The sequence below is a fragment of the Delphinus delphis genome, chromosome 3, assembly GCF_949987515.2.
Source record: "Delphinus delphis chromosome 3, mDelDel1.2, whole genome shotgun sequence".
NCBI lineage: Eukaryota > Metazoa > Chordata > Mammalia > Artiodactyla > Delphinidae > Delphinus > Delphinus delphis.
In genome coordinates this window covers 163,969,150-163,990,869 of record NC_082685.1, presented here as the reverse complement: position 1 = coordinate 163,990,869, position 21,720 = coordinate 163,969,150, and the positions used below count along the sequence as shown (strand labels likewise).

At 48.3% G+C, this 21,720-nt stretch overlaps 1 protein-coding gene across 1 annotated transcript in view; it reads right to left on the bottom strand.

The window, feature by feature from the left end:
* Positions 1–20,255, bottom strand: part of DAP (death associated protein) — a 60,120-nt gene extending 39,865 nt beyond the window's left edge. Inside the window, exons 1-2 of the mRNA XM_060009663.1 lie at positions 20,044–20,255; positions 7,355–7,451 (exon numbers count right to left, since the gene is read on the bottom strand). Coding sequence (XP_059865646.1) covers positions 7,355–7,451; positions 20,044–20,098 — 152 coding nt within the window. The 5' untranslated portion in view covers positions 20,099–20,255. The remainder of the gene's footprint in view (positions 1–7,354; positions 7,452–20,043) is intronic.
* Between the last annotated feature and the right edge of the window lie 1,465 nt (positions 20,256–21,720).

Genomic DNA, 21,720 nt, shown 5'->3' with positions numbered 1-21,720 from the left:
GAAAGACATTAGAAATTTAGATTTACATTGGAATCATTAATAAGAAGCACTACCTCGAGGGTATTTGGACCTTCAGATGTTAGCTAATGATAATAAAAAGTCAATGGTTAGCAAGACATGTAAAATATTGCTTATTTCACCTTGATCTAATACATTAATATCCATTTTGTATACCTTTTACAATCTATATAATGGGAGCAAAATATGCATGTATAATTTTAAAATGAATATATACATATGGAGGGTGCAGGCAAAAAGCGTTTTTTTTAAATTGATGGAGTGCATGATCAAAGTTTGGGGCCACACCCCTGGTACAAGGCATCCACCTGGATGGGAAGGCAGGCTGCTGCAGTGCTCAGCCTGGGCAACCATAATGGATCGCACAGAAGCAAGAGTCACTTGCCACGTAGGTCTCACGGTTCACAAGTTATTGAGCCACCATTGCTGTTGGGATGTCACTGGAGCTGGGCACCACCCACCGATGCCTCGTGGCATTGAGGCGCTGCCTGCTTGTTATGGCTTGAATTGTGTCCCTACCCTTCACCCAAGTTTCTTATGTTAAAGCCCTAACTTCCAGTACCTCAGAATGTGACCTTATTTGGAAATAGAGTTGTTGCATAATTAGTTAAGGTGAGGTCATTAGGGTGGGCCCTGATCCCGTATGACTGGCATCCTTATGAAAAGGGGACATTGGACACAGACACACACACAGCAAGAATGCCATGTGAACACTGGAGTTACGTTACCACCAGCCAAGGAACCAGGGGACGGGTCTGGAACAGATCCTTCCCTACTGCTTTCAGAGAGGGCACGTCCTGCTGAAACCTTCATCTCAAACATCCAGCCCCTACGTGGGCAAACCTGACAGTGAGAGCTGCCGAACAGCAACTAGACTCTCCCCGTTTTCCTCACCAAGGCAGACAGGGCCGTCCATCACTATTTCACGCTGCTATGACATCCCTCCTCCTGTACTTTCTATTCTGAGTATCTTGCTGTACCACAAGCAGGTGACACCAGCTACCCCCCTCACAAGGACATCCCACGTCACTCATGTCACCACATCGAGACTCTGCCTTCGGCCGAGGGCAGGGGCCTGTGGCCCACGGCACTCCAGCCCCCGGGTCAACTGTTGCTGCCACGTCATGGGTCCTGCCTGCCGACACAGGCCATCCAAACAGCACAGGAGTTGGGAGCTGGCTGGCACTCAGCACTCCTAGTCCAACGGTATCTCCACACATCATAGGGAGAAAGATACATCCCTTTTAAAAGGCAGCTGACAACTAGCTTGGATATAAAAGATGATATTGTTGCAAAGTAAGGATGATGTTGAAATTGGCTCGCAAGCCACATGGTTTAGTTCAAGTTCAAACACGCAGATAATGGCTCAGATAAAAATTCCCAGGCATACGGGCTTTTAACTTCAGCATTTTCAATTTTCTGTTTCTTATCTTCAGAATTAACTTTAACTGAGAGAACCATTAAAAATGGCCATAGATTACTATTTGACATCCGTTAGGCACTGACTTGTTCCCCGCCCCCAAATATATGAAATCCTTACCCCCAGTACCTCAGAATTTAACCTTTTACGGAAATAGGGTCTTACAGAAGTAACTGAGTTAAAATGAAGCTTTTAGGGTGGGTCCTAATCAAATATGACTGATGTCCTTACAAAAAGGGGAAATTTGGACACAGAGACAGACATATACAGAGGGAAGGTGAAGTGACACAGGGAGAAGACCATGTGAAGACAGAGATCAAGGTGACACATCTACAAGGCAAGGCATGCCAAAGATGGCCGGTGAAGGAACCAATCCTGGATCTTGGAGTTCCAGTCTCCAGATCTGTGAGACCATACAGTTCAGTTATTTTAAGCCACCCAGTGTGCGGTATTTGTGACGGCAGCCCCATGGCAACAGAGCCTGCATCTGGTAATAACTGTTTCAGGCAGGCGTTATCAGTGACGGCTAAAAGCAGGTGAGAGTTTGATGAGAAACAAATACTCGCGGCACTTTCACGGTCATTCACAGACGTGCACAGGGCAACAAAAACGATCGGCACAGATATGCAGGTGCCCGGCTGCCTGCATATCCGTGACTCTCTGCCTTCTTATTTCAGCGCTTATGCTGTGAAAGAGCGTCCTTTTCATGGTCTCCATGTAAAGACATCCCTTGTTTTGCAATTAACAAATATATTGGAGGAAACTGACACTGTAAAATTATCCTGTCTCTCCTTAAATTTTTGCCCACTAGTCGTAGTATCCGTCCGTGGATCCTGCTGACAACCACTGTGCTGTTTGCCTATTGGTGATAGTCTAGTTCTCGCCTTCCTTATAACAATATTAATTGGAATTCTTCTATAAAGAAGAGCTGTCCCTTCTCATTTATGTATTCAACTTATTTATATCAGTATGGACTCATGGATATCTATTTCACTCTATGGGTTATCTTCCAATACGATCATTATTTATTTTATCACAAACTGTTCCGTCTTTGACATTAGGTGTGTCTTCAGGTTGGCTTCTGTGTTGTTTTGACATGTCCCATCCTTTTTGGAATTTTCCTTATGTTCTGGCACTACAAGTTGTTACAGGCTCATCTGGTATTTTTCCAGCCCTGGCCCTGGAATTAACTACTTCTCCAAAACACCCTAGTTCACTTGATTGGGGAATGGTGTTTAGAAACCAAGATCCTGGCCCTAGGGATGCTCATGGCTACATGGTGCCAGTTCTTTTATGCCCTGTCAGTGAACACAGCTGGGAAGTACAGGTGTGTACACAAATCCTCCCCCACGTATATTTATTTATATATGTATGTACCTGTCTGTATGTATCGGCTATCCATCCAACCATCCATCCATTTAAAACTATGAGTTCATACTAATACCTCCAACTCCAATTAAACACCACAAAGCCATTTTAGTCTTCCCCCTTTCCTATTTGTAAGCTTCTTTCTCTAACAGTGAGAAGTCTGACTCTTCATTAGCCACAAGATATTTACTTACTTGTTCAATTGTGATATACCCATAAAGCAATTTCAGAATTGCTAACCCAAACCCCTGAAGACGTATTTACTAACTGGAGTGTAGCATTTATGCACAGTTTTTTGCATTTCTTGTCTTTAGCCTTATAGTACCCAGTCAAAATACTGTTTCCCAAAATACTATTATTGTACTTAGGTTAGGTCGCTCTCCCACCCACGCTTTTCAGTTGGTAATAGTAGCCTTTGTATTACAATTAGGTCCATCTGTTACTGTGTGTGTTCCATCTTGGATCTCTCCCACATTCTGGATGATTGGAATTGTTTGCTTATTTTGGGGGTATGTGAACACAAAACAGCACCACAGCCCTGAGTCAGAGCTGTACAAACTGCCGAGCTCAGAGAAGGGCTGCTCCCTTCCTACCCTTATTGCCCCATCCCCACTTCCCTCTTCCTTCCACCCCTTTCCTACCCACCCCCAGTCCACACACAAACCCTTCCATTTCTACTTTACTCTTTCTGTCACCTACCTTTTAAAATATTTTTTTTACCAAGCTCGATTCATGGTAGGACCTCAGTACATGTTCACCACTACACTGTTTTTTAGTGAATTCTACTGACTATTGACGTCCATTCTATGCTGCAATTTCTCTTTTACATAATGAAACTGGGCACTTCATCTTAATATGCTCAACAGAAGGCTTTGAGGAAGATCAGAGCTTTCCTTGAGTGGGTCAGTTCTGAGACTATATCTAGCAGCCACTCAGGAAAGTATTAGCTCATAACAATGAAGTCTCTTACTCTGTCTGGATATGAAGAGCCACAGGTAACTAGAACTCAGCTTGATGGAATCCTTGGGAAACATTTTCAAATTTGTGCTACATTATTATTTTTTCTTTTTTTAAATGGAGCATTTCAGAACAATTTGGTGGCAGAAGAAATTATTATTATATCTGAAAAATTACCAGATTATGGGGAGTAAGAGTAACATAAAGACTTGCAAAAGAAGACTCCAAGTAAAAGTGTTTGGGGGTTTTTTTGGGTCACATAATAACCTCTTTAACGCTCCAGTTGTTCATTTTCTCTGTAATCAGTACTTGATTTACTGATTGTGGAAGGAAGCCGCCAGAGATGAGTCAGTAAATACAAAGCCAGTTTTAAATATCTGGGAAGGAAAGCAAAGAGTTTTGCAAATGCAGATCTAAGGAGGAAATTGGCATCTGAGACTGTGCACTTATTTTCATATCTGGAGAACACTTGGATCAAAACATGAAAAAATACAGAACTTTAGGATTAGGGTAATATGAATGTGGAAGTCACATGCCATGACATTTCCAAGGGAAATTAAATGTAAAACATTAAATGTCTGACAAATTCTGGAGATGAAGAGGTCTTTCCACATGTAAAGTAAAACCAGCCCAGTGCCCTGAAAGCCTGTTGTAAGCTGGAATTAGGCCATCTACTGATGGTAGGGCTGCACAGGTGGGATTATGGGCTTGAGGAATATGGAATACGTTACGGGCAACCCCAGAATCAGTAAGTTTATTTTATAGAGGGATTTGGATTTACAGTCTGTTGATCCTAAAAGTATTTTGTCAGTTCAGGGGGCTTCTGTAGCCTATTAAGGACATAGGCTTCCAAGTCAAGACAGGATCAGGACTGAATCCTGGCCAGACCACTGACTGGCTACATATCATTGGGTCAGATAACCTCACTGGGCCTTGGTTTCTTCGTCTGTGTAATGGGCATAGTAACACCAACTTTTGGGTGGTGTGTGCACTAAACCCAATGGGAAGCACTTAGTAAGTGCCTAGCACAAAACGGGTGCTCAGTTGGTACACACACCCCAGGGGCTAAGAGTAGGGGACAACGGACCCAGCTGCCACTCTGGAAGGCTGGCTCTGCCACTCACTCGCCATGTGCCCTTGGAAAAGTCACTTAACCGCTCTGAGCCATTGAAGTGGGAGTAGTAATCTGGAATGAGGATAATAATCGAGAACCAGCTCTCACAGAGGGATGAGAACAGAGCAGTTGCAAGTAGTTCAAATGAATAAACACGGGCAGAGCACTTAGAGCAGGGCCAGGTCCGCTGCATCCTGTAACATTATCAATGACCATTACTAACTATGACTAGTCAATTAGCCCACCAGAAAAAGGGGAGTGCATGGTGATGGAAATGACCTATTATACAGAGTACCAGGTCTGCTGTAGGGGTTTGGAAGAAATTGTATTGGCAACATATGCCAATAGCTTCAGAGTCTGCAGGGGCTTACCCCTTCTGTCAATGGCGTGTCCGGTGGTTTAACCCACAGCAGTAAAGAGAGAAGTCAAAGTCCAGAGGACAAGAGCTAACACACCATGAGGAACACAGTACAACAATTTGACTGCAGGGAACAAACATACTCTTGGTCATATGCAAACCCTGCCCTGCAGTCCGCCTGCTTCAAAACACTTCATGCCAACCACCCTTCAAAGTGTATAAGATGATAAAATCTAGAGAGCTGGGTGCTCTCTCTTTTCTCGTGCAATCGTTCATCCTCTAGCACATATATTTAAATTGTACATCTTCCATAAATGCTGTATTTCACCTCATGAGAAAAAAATCAATAGAAAGAAAACTAATGGGCTATTCTGTCCTTATTTCTAAACACGCTAATAAATTATCATCTGTCACTGTATTGACACTGTGTTATTCAGAGAAATAGCTATTTGTCCCTTATTCCACTTAAACTCATGCACATTTCATTAACTTTCCAGGATTTTTTTCCAGGCATGGCTCTCTGTCTCATCCTCTCTTCCTTCTTAGGGAACCAGTGGGTATGAAGGGAAGTGACATCCTGGGTTTCCTAGAGGAGGAAATGACTATAGGCCACATGCTCTTACATTTGCTTCCAAATCCAAGAATATTCTCACACACTGAACTAAAGTTTTGTTACAACTCTTATGCAGGCAAAACTTAACCTGGACTGATCCAAGTCTGTAAATTTTTAAAATGCATCTCTGCTGGTGCGAACATCATACACAGATCAGGCTGCCCGAGACCCCACTACGGGTGCTGTATGAAATATGTATGGTCCTATACTCCTAAAACCTGCTTCATCTCCTAAAACATCAGAATTTCTCAATTCTGAAATAAATTAGGCTCCAAGGTTTTCAGATACAGGACCACGGACCTGCAGGAGAATTCCTGATGTTACATGCGTAACACAGCTTTGTGAAGATAGCCAGTGGAAAGAAAATTCTAGAATTTTCTTTAAACCACCTTCTTCTTTTATAAAACCAGAACTTAGGCAGAACCTTCCCGTTGCTGATCTCATGATTTAAAATGGGCAATAATCACTCAGAAACTTCACCTCAAATTTTGTCCTCCCCTCCAGTGACTGCCCTGTAAGTCATATCACATGAGGTTTTATAGAAAATACCCAACGGGGCAGCACATATGTAAGCAGACATGTGGGATCACCAAGCACATGCACGTCCTTCTTAGGGGGTGCGTGCTGTCAGCAGCTACTCTTATGGAAGCCTGCCCTGCTCTGGACCCCAGACTTGGGTTTAGTTCCTGCTCGGCATGGCAAGCGTATGGCCTCTGTGGACTTCAGTCTCCCGTGTGTAACCCAGGGAGCGTTCCACCTGCTATTCAGGACTGCTGGAATGAAGTACAGAAACACAGGTTGGCTGTCCTCCACTCTTCCTTTTCCTCTGACTGAGACTTGTCTGGGGGCGAGTTATAAGGCAGAAAGCTTAGTGTCCACTTTCCTTGACATGGACAAGCTCACAGACAGGTGGGCATTGGTGGTGCATGTTTGTATGTTACAAGGCGGAAGGAAATGGACTTGTATCAAGGTTGTTGGACCAAACTTGACATCAGAATCACCAAGGAAGACAGGTGTAAACAGAGATGGTTGTGTTGTAGGAAGATGAGCTGTCGGGGACGCGGGAAGCTGGGGGCTGAGATGTCGTTTAAGGGCACTCGGTCACTCATAAGGGTGTGGCCTCAGTGATTCTGCTTGGCTGAAACTGGCAAAGCCCTAACGTTTGTAAACATTATTCCAATCAGTAGTTCTCTGCCCTCACTGCACAGAATGCCAGGCCCAGCCCAGAGATTCGACTAGTAGTATGGTAGTGGAGGTTCAGGGCTTCTGCCCACAGACAGATGCACCCGCTCGGATTCATGCAGGCAGAGGGCGTGCTCTCGATGCCCTGTTTCTCCCATCTGGGAACACAAGCCCCGCCTCACTGCTCAGGAGAGGAAAAGCACACAGCACAGGGCCCACGAAGCCCAGGGGTTATCAGAAGCACGGAGCAGAGAACAAACATTAACGTTTAACTGAGTAACGGGGATTCGTGAGACATCTCAAGGTTCGCCAGAACGCTCCTACCTGGGGCTTTCCCACTCCTGGTCGTCTTTGTCCTTCTCTTCTCTGGTGTCTCCAGCATGCGGGTGTTTCTGCACAATTCGCATCCCACCGGCTTTCACTGCGGTGAAGACAAAGAGGGAATGATCAGTGTGGACACGGAACCACCGGACGGCAGGGGAACGAGCTCAAGGGTGTGTGTTTGTCCCATGGCCCCAGGTTAGTCCAGATCAGCTGGCGGCGACAGGGATTAACCGCAGAGGTTAAGGCTGTCAGAGGGAGATGCAATATGATGTGATCCTCAACACTGTCTCTTACTTCAGATCCACTTAGAAAGTTTCCAAGCCTCCTTTGTTTGTCTGGTCCCCTTTCAAGTACTTGGTAAGAGCAGTAGTGCAACCAGAGTATAAACCGTGTGGACACAGTGGCTGCTTGCTTTCGGTTACACTCAGCTTCTCGATGCAAAAAAGAAACCCACTTAATCCCTGACTGTAGTATTTTCTCAAATGCCGAGGGTGCTTTCAAAGGGGCGATACAGCCACAGGTGACACAGGACAGCTGCTGTGCACACAGCCAGAGTCCACTCCGGTGGCAACCTTTCCCAAACTGTGCTGTGAAACCCTAGAGTTGGCAGAAGTTTATTTGGTTTTTAAAAACAGCCTCAGTGACATATAATTCACATACAATATAATCCACCCATTTAGAGTGTACAGTTCTCTGGTTTGGAGTGTATTCAGAGTTGCACATGATCCTTTTCAAACATGTTCATCACCCTAAACAGAAACCCATCACTGGTCACTCTCCAATCCCTCCTCTCCCCCAGCTCCTAGCAACCAGTCACCTGCATCTGCCTCTTCTAGACATTTGACATAAACAGAATCATAAAATACATAGTCTTTGGTGACAGGCTTTTTCACTTAGCATAATGCTTCCAAGGTCCATCCATGTCACAGCCCATGTCAGTACCTCACTTGTTTTCATGGCTAAATCATACTCCACGGCACACCATGGTGGACCACATTTTGTCATCCATTCATCTGTGGTGGTCATTTGCATTGTTTCCACTTTTTGGCTACTGTGAATAATGCAGATATAAACAACTGTGTATGTACAAGTTTTTGTGTGGACACATGGACATGTACCTTCATTTCCTTGGTACATATGTAGGAATGGAATAGCTGGGTCACATGGTAACCCCATATTTACCCTTTTGAAGGAACCCCAGATGCTTTCCAAAGCCATGGAACTGTTTACATTCCAGCCAGTAGGGGTTCCAATTTCTCCACATGCTCGCCAACTCTTGTTATTGTCTATCGTTTTATAGTTATTCTAGTGGGTGTGAAGTGGTGTCTTATTGTAGTTTGATTTGTATTCCCGTAATGGCTAATATGTTAATGATGTTTTGCAAGAGAAAAACATGACAACAGAAGTGGGGATTCTAGGATGTATTAAGTGTGGGAAATGCGAGGTTGAACAAATGAAATGTGTTTCCTCAAGACAGATTTTCTGCCTTTAGTGTGCATTGTAAGCTTTATATGGGGCATATAATGTGCCATCTTTCCCAAGTGTATTTCACCACAGAACTCCTCCCCCAGGTAATGCTGGTTATCATTCTTCAGGACTCTAGTGTTCCATGGGATAAATTATGGAAATGCTGGCCTTATATCCAAAAAGCCAGCCCCACATGGCAGTCGCCTGTGCGTGTTTTAGGGTCAGCAAGTCCCTCCATGTACTCAGCTATGTGGTCTTAGATTAGTCAGCCACTCAAAGCCTCAATGCTTCATCTCCAGAAAGGGGATAAGAGCCACGTCCTAAGATGGAGAAGTTTAGATGAGAAGAGAGGCTGTTGAATCCTAACTCCCAAAGTGATGCTGTTTGGAGGTGGGGACTTTGGAAGGTGCTTAGGTCATGAGGGTGGAGCCCTCATGAATGGTATTAGTGCCCTTACAGAGACCCCAGAGAGCTCCCTCACCCTTTCTGCCAGGTGAGGACAGAGCATACAGCCGTCTGTGAACTAAGAAGCAGGACATCACCAGACACCGAATCTGCTGGTGCCCTGACCTTGGACTTCTGGCCTTCAGAACAGTGAGAATGTCTGTTGTTTATAAGCCACCCAGTCTGTGGTATTCAGTTATAGCAGCCCAAAGGGACGAAGATAGAGGTGCTCAGCAGCTTCCTGGCACTTGACAGAAAGTAGAGTGTATTAACGGAGCTCATTGGCCCCACGTTCGGGTGTGGGGCTCAGGGTATTCACCCTCCCTCCTCAGGATAGCCACTCTATGTTCCACCACAGCCCTGCTCTGACCACACAGTACAACCAGCTTGCCAGGCCACATCCTCCGGTGTTTCAAATTATGTTGGACCCTGCTGAATTATGAAAGCCCAGGACTGGTTTCTTTATGATGCTGCGGACAGGAAGGAAAATGTGAAACACCCTGAGGCTTATACACTTCGGGTTTATTAGTCTTCAATCTCCCTGGGAGGATTCAGGAAGCTAACAATGCCTGTTGCACGGCCAGCAGTACCCAGCTGCAGTCCATCGGAGGAAGGCAAAGCAGAGGGCATGTGAAATAAAGGACCGTGTTTAACGATGCGTCTGCTGGTCTGGTTTTGGAATGAGAATCTCCCATCACTTCTTTTCAGTGGGGAGGGGACATTTACTTTGTTAAAAAGGAAATATAACCCTGTCCAGTAATTCTCTCAAAAATCTGCTTTTATCCTGACCAATTTTTATTCCAATCATTTTTATTTTTCATTTCTAGAGCCTTTCCCCCCTCAAATCTGTCTGTTCTTTATTTGATAGTGCATTACTCATATCTCGTGTTTTTAATTCTTTTATGTATTTAATCATTTCAGGCATACTTGTCTTATGGTTGTATATCTAATGATTTTATTATCTGAGGTCCTCGGGAGGCGCATTCACTGTTCGTTTTTCTCTGATTCTGGCTCTTGTTTGGGGTGAGTGTGGGCCATGGGCTTGTCTTCAGTAAGTCTTTATCTGTGGGGATCCTCTGGGGTGTGGGGTGCAGGCAGCATCCCTCTGGAGAGTTGCTGTACACGCTTCTGTCAAACCTGGAAATCCTTTTTACATTAACTGAGAACAGGAATGGCCAAACTGTAAATTTGAACTCATTGCCCATGTAAAGGCAGGCCTGCAGTTTCAAATTCTCCAGGAGCCTGTTTGCCATCCAGAGGCCAGGCTGAAACATACCAGCTTCCTCACCACCCCACTGTGTTGCTGGACACAGTTTTTTTCCTGTACCCTTTCTCCATGAGTTTGGCCTCTGAGCACCAGCTTTCAGCTGGGGTCTTGGGTTAAATGAGGCCATAGGGATGGGGCCCTAATCCAGTATGACTGGTGCTCTTATAAAAAGAGGAAGAGACACCAGGTCACTTCCTGCCTCACGTGGGCCCAAGGTTCAGGCTAAATGTTCTGAATTTAGCTACTTTTCTGGGTGTGATTCCTACAGATTTCCCTCACTTTGGGTTCAAATTAAAAAAATAAATAAATAAGAAAACAAAAATACCATTTGCAGGTGGCTTATCAAGATTGCCCAGGTTATGCAGCCTGCCAAACCTTAAGAAATGGAGACTGAAAATAAAATTCTGTAATATACTTAAGATAATTATCTACTCACTCTCTTGAAATATAAGATTATGAATGTTTTTGGCCAAAAGAGGAGGCTAGAAGAACTGTCCCACCAAATTTTTTAAAAATTCCTTTTCCTCTCCCATTTATCCCACCCTTATCCCATGCCCATGAGAAACTGATTAAAGGTGCTGTTATGAGCTGAACTGTGATCTCCCTAAATTCACAGGTTGGAGCCCTAGTCTCCAGAATTTCAGACCTGACTGGATTTGGAGACAGGGCCTCTAGAGAGGCAATTAAGTTAAAATTAGGCTGTTATGGGGGGGCCCTAATCTGATAGGACTGATGCTCTTATCAGAAGAGGAAGAGACACCAGGGAGGCGCGTGTTCAGAGGAAAGGCCACGTCAGGACGCAGTGAGAAGGCGGCCATCTGCAAGCCAAGGAGAGAGGCCTCAGGAGAAACGACACCTGCCAGCACCTTGATCTTGGACTTCTGGCCTCCAGAACGGTGAGAAAATAAATTTCTGTTGTTGAAACCACCCAGTCTGTGGTATTTTTTTATAGCAGCCTTAGCAAACTAATACAGACGCCCATTTAAAAATGATCTCTGAATCATTTCGACCTGGTAGACACAAAAGCCTTAAAACTATAAATCCCAGGTGTGTTCTATAAACTGGCTAACAGTAAAAAGAGTGTACAACTCACTACAAAAGGAATGGAGGATGAACATCAAGGTGACGTTTGAAATAATCACGGCTCGGAAAGCTCGCAGGGAGCCTGTCCACTTCTCTGTTGACGTAAGTACACACGTCCAAAACCAGTCACCCCACATTAGCACTTCATTTAATCTAGTTTATAAAAACAATTAACTTCATCAATCTCTCACAGTATGTGTGGTGATTAATGCAGCAATAAAAAGTGGCAATAATAATAATAACTCAAGGCTGCGACAGATTCATTCTAACTTGCACGACTGCCAGAAAATACAACAGCACATATTTATCAAATGTTTTATTACTGTCTCTAGGACTCTTCGTTGGTAAAAAATGTAAAGGCAGAGCTTGTTCTGCAGAAATCTTTGCAGAATTCCTTGTGAATGTAAGTATTTTCCTGAGACATTAGTAAAAACAAAAACAACTCAGATTTTTTCTGTGGTGCTTGTTATTCAAATGTGAGCTTCAAATTTCAAGAATAACAAGCTGCGCAGTGGTTAAGAATCCACCTGCCAATGCAGGGGACGTGGGTTCACTCCCCAGTCCAGGAAGATCTGACATGCCGCGGAGCAACTAAGCCCGTGCACCACACTACTGAGCCTGCGCTCTAGAGCCCGCGAGCCACAACTACTGAGCCCATGTGCTGCAACTACTGAAGCCCGGGTGCCTAGAGCCCGTGCTCCTCAACGAAGAGTAGCCCTCGCTTGCTGCAACTAGAGAAAGCCGGTGTGCAGCAACGAAGACCCAAAGCAGCCATAAGTAAATAAATTTAAGGAGGGGGGAGAAAAGAATAACAAGCTTCCTCTTAACAGGAGTGCCAAGCTGAAGTTAAGGGCATGGATACTGGAGCTAGATCCCTGGGTTCAAATCCCAGTTCTGCCTGTGTGTGTGTGTGTGTGTGTGTGTGTGTGTGTGTGTGTGAGAGAGAGAGAGAGAGAGAGAGAGAGAGAGAGAGAGAGAGAGTGTGTGTGTGTGTGTGTGTGTGTGTGTGTGCGTGTGTGTGTTGGCAAGTTGCTGGCACTGTCTCAGGGTCCTGCCTGTGAAGAAAGGGTGGCAGTGCTCTCCCCCCAGGGGTTCTCTGAGGACTGAAGGAGTGAGCCCATGTGAAACACCTCCGCCAGGGCCTGGTCCCCATGAATGCTCAGCTCTCAGCTCCTCTCAGGAGACGGGTTTTCACAACTAGCATCTAGCACTTAGAGAACCCTCCAGTGTGCGAGTCCTTGGTGGTTTACCACCTCCTCCCCACAGCTTCCTCACGTGTAAGGTGGGGATGGCAGGACCGATGCACTGGGTTGTTGGGGAGTGAGTGACACACCCTGCAAAGTGCTCGCCCACCATGGGGCGCTCCACTGCCCTGGTCAGCTGACCACCTCCAGGACTGTCGTCAGTACCTCACCACACCTAAGTAAGTTCTGGTGACCTGCAGATCCTGGAGAATCCTTCCACTCTTCATGCCGCCACATGCCAGGCCCTGTTGTAACCACTGGCCAGGCGCCCCCTTACCCCCTGACTTTCCAATCACCCTATGGTGTAGACCCCCCCCCCAACGAGGAGGGGAAGCCAGTGGCCCCGGTCACACAGGTGGCAAGCTTCTGACCCCGGCAGCCTGCACCCTTAATCACAACCCGCAGGCCTTGCCCTGCGTGAACATTCCAGGAAACAGAGCGACACTCCTCCTCAGAGAGACAAGAGTGATGGCCTATGGAGAGGGTCTAGGACAGGAAAGAAAGTATGTTTGATGTTGAAAGCTCTCTGCAGAGCAGCTTCCTTCCCAAGGAGCAAAGGGGGAAGAGGAAGCATCCTCCAGGTCAGACTTTGTCAGGTGGGTAAATATCGAGGAAGTAGCTGATGACATAGCCCCCCAGGGCCGGGCATCCCCTCAGGCATCTGGGTGCCTGACTGTGAGATGGTCCCCGACAGCTGGCTCTGGGCCCACACTCAACAGCAGGCTAGGAAGACCCCCCAGCTGCACGCCGGGCAGGGGGATGAGAAGGGTGTCCCTAGATGGACAGTCAAAGCACCCTGCACCAGGGAGCAGCCCCAGCCCTGGCTGCCGTGCTGAGCAGGACTTGTGAGCGGATGCTTTCTTTGTTCCTGCCCAAGAAGAGCTACTGAAATGTGATTCAAAGGAAACCGAATCCACGCAAAAAAAAAAAGAGATGAAAGCCTCCGAGAACTGCTCCGGTGAGAACAAAAGGAAGCAAACCAGGAACACCCAGAGCTGCAGGTTACCCGAGAACGCGATCATCTCAGGTAAAGCAGCACTGTGGCTGGAAAGCAAAGTGGACACGGGACCAGACAGCCCCCGGGATGGGGGACAGTGGTGGGATCAGGGCAAAGGAATATGGTCCCTCTTGGTTAAGAGGAAGGGCTCCACCAGGAGAGGAGGCTCCTTGGCCAGCAGAAGAGCCACGCCCGTCTGGGGAGGCTGGTGGCCCTGAGGTGGGGAGCCCTGTGAAGGGAGGGTGGAGGATGAAGGGTGAAAGGCAGTGAGTCACGGGGACCCCAGGAGCCCCGGCACCCCTCACCCCCGAGGCCAAGTGCAGTTCCCCCCACGGGAGCTTTCCGGCCTGAGGCAGCGGGCGAACGTGATGCTTGCGCTAGAAAGCGTGTCCCAGATAAATTGCTGAACCTGCAGCCCTGACGGTTTCCTCTCTAAGAAAACTGAAGACCAAACAAGGGAAACTGCTATTCTGCGCTCAGAGTCGGAATAAGGTGGGAAGGCCCTTCAACAGCACGGCAGCAACCCTGCTCACCCCGCAGGAGAGGAGACGTGGCATTCAGAGGCGTGGAGCGTGGGGCAGGGCCATGGGGCTGTGGACCGGGACTGGACAGGCCAACCCGTCTTCCACGCAGGGCCTGCTCCATCCCCTGACAGGCCGCCCCAGAGGGCAGAGTGCGTGGTGAGCAGGCCAAGACAAGGACCAGCCGGACGGAGACCGGGCCAAACCCGAGGAGGGTGTGGGCAGCCGCAGGGGAAAACCTTGCATTCAGGGCGCGGATTTCAGAAAGTCCACGGAGAAGTAGCCTCCCTGCCTGGAGGTACTTGGCGACAGGCAGGGAGGCAGCGTTCATCAACCCTAACCCCGGCCTCCCTTGCAGCTGGGCTGGGGCCATTTACCTGGGTCGTGGCCCTAATACAGCAAAAAGAGGCAGAGTAATGAGCCCTCCCCAGATGGCCACGCCCTAGTCCCTGGAGCCCATTTACGTGTTGGGCCGCATGGCAAAGGGGAAGGAATGTCGCAGATGGAACTGAGGTTGTGGATGGCCTCTGGAAGCTGGAAGAGGCAAGAAAATGGATTCTCCCCTAGAGCTTCCAGAAGGAAGCTGCAAACACCGTGATTTCTGCCCACTGAGACCCATTTTGCACGTCTCGCCTCCAGAACTGGAAGATAATACAGTTGTGCTGTTTTAAGCCATTAAATGTACGGCGCTTTGCTACAGTGGCCACAGGAAACTAACGCAGTGACACGTGCCGCTCCCAGGCCGAAGCACCACAAGGCCCCGGCACCACGGCCCGCACTCAGTCCCCTCCAGAGGCAGAGTCGCTGGGCAGGAGGGACCTGGGCCTCTGCATTTCTCCTGGTAGGAGGGCCACCGGGAGAGAGATACACCTTGACCTGCCCAGCCACTGAGATTTGGGGCCATTTGCTACAATTAGTGAGTACAACATAAAACTGTAACTACCACAGTACTTTATACAACAGTGAATAGTCCCTATCCAAACAAAAGAATTTCTGAAGCTGGGAAGGGGAAACTACTCACAAAACCAAGCAAGAGTGCACAGGCATCATCTGGAATAAACAGAAAAAGGAGGACGCGTCTGTCCCCCGAAGTCCTAGAGCACAGAGGGGAAACTGAAAACACGTCTTAGAGGTGCTCGGTCCACCCTGACAGGAAGCTTTTTTAAAAAAAGTCAGTGACTTTCAACAACATAAATTTTTTTTAAAAAGGCTCAGATTATAATTAAAATATTATTATCAAAGAAAAATGCAGTGACTAAAAGGGTCTCTCTTTTTTTTTTTTTTGGCATGTCAGGAGCAAAGGCAGACCCCTCTCCTGTATCTTCAAGCGTTGATCAGTGACTGGGTTGAGGGTGCTGGGGGCGTGCTTAGCACACCTGTGATTGCACGGTTAATACACTAAAAACCAAATCAGTCTTGCCTTTCTAGCAACAGAGTGGCCGCGATAATATGAAAACCCCCGACGGAGATAATTCAAGGAGAAGTATCATCCACAACCCTTTAAATGCATCCTGACTGATTAAGAGAACAGAGAACTGAATTATTTTGAAGTTACTAAAGAAAAGCAAAGTGGTCTCTTTTCCCATTTTACTTTAATAAATCCATTTGACTCAGTTCTAGAAGGGACATAAATTCTACTCTTGAAAGAAAACCATATGTAAAATTAGTAACGCTCCAAGCTATCCTGTATTAGATTTATGAGAACTTTCCTGACATACGGTTTTGGCTCCCCTTGGAAATTGGGGGGAACAGGGCCAGCAAAACATATTTAACAAAGAGACGTTATCCTCGTCGCCACCACAAACTCATGGAAACCGGCTGGAGTAATAGTGGGGCTTGGCATCACGTCCCCCCTTCTGCGGGCAATCAGAGCGCTGCCGCTCGATGAAACAGAACCTCACTCGCTTTGCTAATCTGCATTTGCAAGAACTCCCATAAAACAAGCAGTCTCACCCGTGTCTCCGCAGGTTATCTGTGGCCGAGGGCGGTGGCAAGGTCTCAAATCGTGAAGACTTGGTTACTTTTCCAGAGGACCCGGCCCCCAGCGCACTGCAGGACACAATGCAGTGCCAGCCAGCACTCAGTGGGTGGACTTTGTATTTATTCGCCTAGCACCTTTCTCCCAGGCTCTCCAGAAGCCTCATTAATCTCACACCTTGGGAGGAGGCCCCTGGCAAGTGATGGAGCCCCCTGTCGAGAAGGGCTGCCGGTTCAAGGCTTGGGGGTGTCGGCAATACTGCAGAGGGTGTTGTCCTCCGTATCCCAACTGTAAGGTGACTGCTAGTTAAATGAGCTCATGAGTACCAAGCAATTAGAATTGGGCTGGTGAAGGGGAGCAGAGCATGCCACCCCAAAACATGGCTCTTCGGCATAAGTATGATTTTGAGCAGATTAAGAAATAGCACAGGGCTTCCCTGGTGGCGCAGTGGTTGAGAGTCCGCCTGCCGATGCGGGGGACGCGGGGTCGTGCCCCGGTTCGGGAAGATCCCACGTGCCGCAGAGCGGCTGGGCCCCGTGAGCCATGGCCGCTGAGCCTGCGCGTCCGGAGCCTGTGCTCCGCAACGGGAGAGGCCACAACAGTGAGAGGCCCGCGTACCGCAAAAAAAAAAAAAAAAAAAAGAAACGGCACACAAGGAAAAGCCGTATACCGAGAAGTCACCCTTGTTAGGAACATTTACATTTATAAGGGAAATCTCCACTTGTAAGTGTCTCTCTCTCTGTACCAGGAAGAAAAGGATGACTAAATTATAGGAGAATCTTAACATCTGCATAACCGTCTTCCTTCCACTGGTGCATTTCCTGGTTCCCTCCCATAACGGGGGCCTCCCCTTCTCCCTGGCATTTTTCATCTTTACTATTTAAGGTGGTGGTTGGGAGTGACTCATTTTTCTTTAGTATCTCCCATGTATACAGGAGATATACATGTTATTAAGCTTCTGTTTTTCTCTTGTTAATCTGTCCTTTATCTTAAGGGGGATCTCAGCTAAGAACCTAGAAGGGTAAAGGGAAAATTCTTCTTCTTCCCCTATACCCCCACGCATCGTGACGCTCAGCAAATGTTAGTTACAGTTTCCGCTGTGATGCTGCTGCCGAAGCTGGCTGACAGTCCAACCTGCACCCCCAGTACCCGCTGGAGACAGCTCAGCGGCGGAGGGAAGTTGTGGGCTGCACATGCTACGGAGGAAGGGAGAGGCAGTAAGAGGCTCTGGAGAAACTCGGGAGCTATTTATTGAGTATTCTGAACCAGGCACTGCGCATCAATGGGTAGCCCTGGAAGCAAGAAGAACAGGCGGACAGGTGGAGGCTATGGGGATGCACAGGAGCGTGTCTGGTTCAGACAGCAATAACGAGAAAACACAAAAGAAAAAGAAGAGAGTCATGGAGGAGAGTTTTATTGTTTTCAACTGCAGAGTTAAGCACAAGCTCTTGTTGTCCAACTTAAGCCCTTAATGCAAGTTTTCCCAGTGTTTTTAAGGCTGTTATTTTGATTTATGAACTGGGCTCTCGGCTGTACTTGATGATTATCCTTTATTATAGTGGTTGCCTTCTTTTTTTTTTTTTTTTAACATCTAATCTGCAGAACTGTCTAACCTCTCATCATACCGGAGTAAACAAGGCCACCCAGAACTTTCTGCCAAAACAGCCTTCCAACCAGGGGCCTCTGTACCACAGGGAGAAAAAGCACCTGAGCGGTACTACCTGGCAGGCAATATACCACAAGGGACGAAAGGTCTCTTTCTAACCTGCACCCCTGGCCAAGTGTGACCGGCCTTGGGAAATGCAGGATGACAGTGACAGCTTCCTTAGCAGCTCCTGCTGGAAGGGGGTCTCAAAGGCTTAAGGGACCCGCCCTGAAGTCACTTGAGGAGTTTACCTGTGGGACTAACTGCCCCTGGGCTCCAATCCTGATGGATGGCGACAGGAACAGCACAAAGGCAACCCTGCCCTGCTACTTTCTCAGGGACCATCTGGCCCGAACCTCCCATTTCATGGATTAGGAAAACTGAACCCTAGAGAAGTGACAGGCCTCAAAACTTAAAACCCAAGTGCACTGCTACAGCAGCACAAATACACTGGCTCCCCTCTTCTTGGGCATAAATAAGATGTTTAACTTGTAACTCACACAGCCTAGCTGTTTACAATTCAAAGAAAATCAGAGTCCTTCATGAAGTTTCTCCCAGGGAGTTAATATAGACAGTTTATACCTCTGATCTTAAAACTCTCCATATGGCTCTCTCTATATGTAATTTCATTACCGCTACTTTGCTTTGGTATCGTTCCAACACACACATCTAATGCCACTCATCGCCCGGGGACAGGGGAGCCCTGTGCAGACTGCTGCTGTGTGGTCCATGGCCACGAGTGTAAATGAAGGTGTTCCCTCCTGCCGTGCTGCCCAGGTCATCAGGCAGGAATGATGGACATGAACCCGCAGCGGCAGGAATTAAACGTCAGAATTATGATGAAAGGAAATGCCTTTGAAGTTCTTTTCTAATTTTAAACTAATTCAACACAGAGACCCCCAAAGTCTATTTTCCATTACAGTGGAACTATTTTCTAAAATCCCATGCTCTTACATCCCCACGCATCGGTTAGCCATTTTTCTTTCCTAGTGCCAGTCAGTCTTCTTGTTGTTCAGAGCTTGCTTCACTAGTGAAAAGCATTCCCTACTCTGGAATGCAACATATGTAAAGAACTTCTCTATTCACCGTGTTGAGGCAGAGAATTAGTGCCCTATAGTGGGGGGCGGCAGACAGAAATTAGGGGAATCTTTCCTCTAACAAGAAGATGGCACAAATGTTCCATAAAAAGCAGCCATGTTTGGCTAAGGCTTCTGTTATTAGCAAACTGAGTTGATACTTTAACTAACGTGTGCAACTAAGACCCTAAAACGCCACACACTGAAATGACTCGTATCCTGGGACCCAATCACCTTTGATTCCCTCCCAGTGTCCTTCCATACGGATCGATCGTCATTCCAAAGGAGAGGAGAAAAAGCAATCCACCAGTTTGGGCAGATTCGAAAGAGCAAACAGGAACTGGGCTCAGAAAGGGGAAGAGACGGTTTGAACATGAAGGTTGGTTAGAGACTCATTTTCTAAGAAAGATGACTCTTTCCTGCATTTAACCTCCTTGGCTCGGAAGTTTAGGATGTGCAAAAGCAAAGAGCAAAAAACAAAACCACTTCTGAGGAAAAGCAGAATGCGACAGAAACTGGAGGGGAAAAAAGTCATATTGAGTGATTAATGATAAAAATGATTTCCGCTCCTTTGGTTCTTTTGTAATGCTGTCAGCCTACGATTTATCATCATGACGTTAAAAACACTGATTTGTCGTTGTTTCGGCTACTCGTTTTTCTAAAACATCTGTACATTCTAAGTAAGTATTCACCGCCCAAACTTCTGGGAGCAAGTTGTGCATCTGGGCTTGTTCAAGTCACTCTAATTTGCATGCAACTCGCACAGGCTTGCGATGTTTCGCATAAAGAAACACGTCTCACCAGCGCGGGGCTGAGTTTAACTTAGACCCCACGAGTGGACACGTCCCAGGCTGGCCGGCTGCCTCCCCCGCCCGGCGCCCCGCTCCGCGCTCCGCGCCCCGTGCCCGCGGGTTCGAGCCCGCCCTCCGGGCCCGCGAGAGGAGAGAAAGTGGGAACGAGTCAGTACCGGCGGGCGGGTGTCCAGCTTTCGTCTCTAGCTTCCCCTCGGGAGGCGAAGACATGGTGCGACCGGGTTTCAGAGGGACCTGGACGGCGGTCGTCGAAGGCTCGCGGGCCTGGAGAGAAGTGCGCGCGAGCTTTAGCACCGGGAGCGAGGGAGGCGCGTGCGTGGGGCGGCGGGGCCGCGCCCGAGCGGACCGACCGCGGCCGCCTCGAGGGGGCGCGGCCGCTGCGCGCCTACGTGGCGCGGCCCCGCCAGCCCGCGGCTGCGCGGTGGCGTCACTGCACCCTCCCCGCCCCGCCCCGCCCCGCCCGCCGGCTCCCGCCGGCTCCCGCCGGCTCCCGCGCGCCCCGGGTACTGAGCATGCGCAGTCGGCGGCGCCACGTTGGAAGCCTCGGCCGAGGGCGGAGGAGGTAGAAGGGGAGCGGGGGCGGGGTGTTGACGGTTAGAAGAGGCGGGCGTTGGTGCCGGCGGGGACAGTCGCCCGAGGTTGAAGAGCGCCCAGCAGGAGGGTGGCACCCCCGTGCACGGTGCTCCACCAACCCTCCAGATAGACGGTGACGGTGGTGGGGAAACAGCTTCAACAGTGGGGCACCCAGGGGTGCTGTGTGCCGTCGGGGAACCGGACCGTCTGCCAGATGGCCTCACCCGGCTCACGCTCGGAGCGACCGGTGAAGTGCGGAAATGAGACCCCAGGTGGGACCGACCGGGGGCCCAAGAATAGCAGGGATTTGTTAAAAGATGCTGCAAATGGGAGAGTCTCCCCCCCACCCCACTCCGGGGGAGAAAGGCAGAGCTGTGAAGCCTGGAAACCTGGACAGAGGTCTTGCAAGGTTGCGTCTGTGTCCCCTGTCTCTGCCGTCTGCATGTTGCGTTGGGTCTTGATTCTGTCCAAAGCTGACCCGTTGGCCTTGTGCCTCGGATTGCAACCTTCTCGCCTTCTCAAGCGCTTTGTAACTGCAGGTATCCTCTATGGACCATCAGTCCCGCCTTGATAAATTAGCGTTCAGACATGTCCAGTTTCTTTAGAAGAGGAAACACCATCGGCTCTCTTGGCTGTATGTCTCCCTTTGACAGCACAGCTGCTCGAAGAGCATCTCAACACCCCCACCCCCAACCCCGTCTCCTCAACCCAGTCCAGTCCATCTGGTTGCCATCAGCGCCCCAAAGGCTGCCGCCAGCCAGGAAAGTCCTTTTATCATGGTCACTCGTGACCTCCACGCTGCCCAATCCAGTGTTCACTCTTCCGCTCTCATCCTCCTTGACCTGTCAGCAGCGCTTGACCTAGCTGACCGTCCCCTTCCTCCTTAGCTTCAGGGTTGCCACATCGTGGCGCTGACATCCAGTGCTTGGGCTGGAGGCTTGGCTGCTAACTCTCAGTTGGGTTGGTTGGCTCCTCTTCTAGGTTTCTGAACACTTGAGTCTCTCAAGGCTCAACATCAGCCCTCTTCCATGTATAGACTTGGCTTCAGTGGTCACATGAGGCCCACTATCATCCACATGCGTATGGACCCCAAATCTGCAAACCCATCTCTCTATGCCTGCCTCTCCATTAAGCTCCAGACTCACATTCCACTGCGCCCTTGACCTCCCTTACCCAGATGTCTAACTCAGCGCTGCCCAGCTCTTTGCATCAGGGCACACAGAGAAATGCACATACTCTACGTTGATCTGGGACTTTCC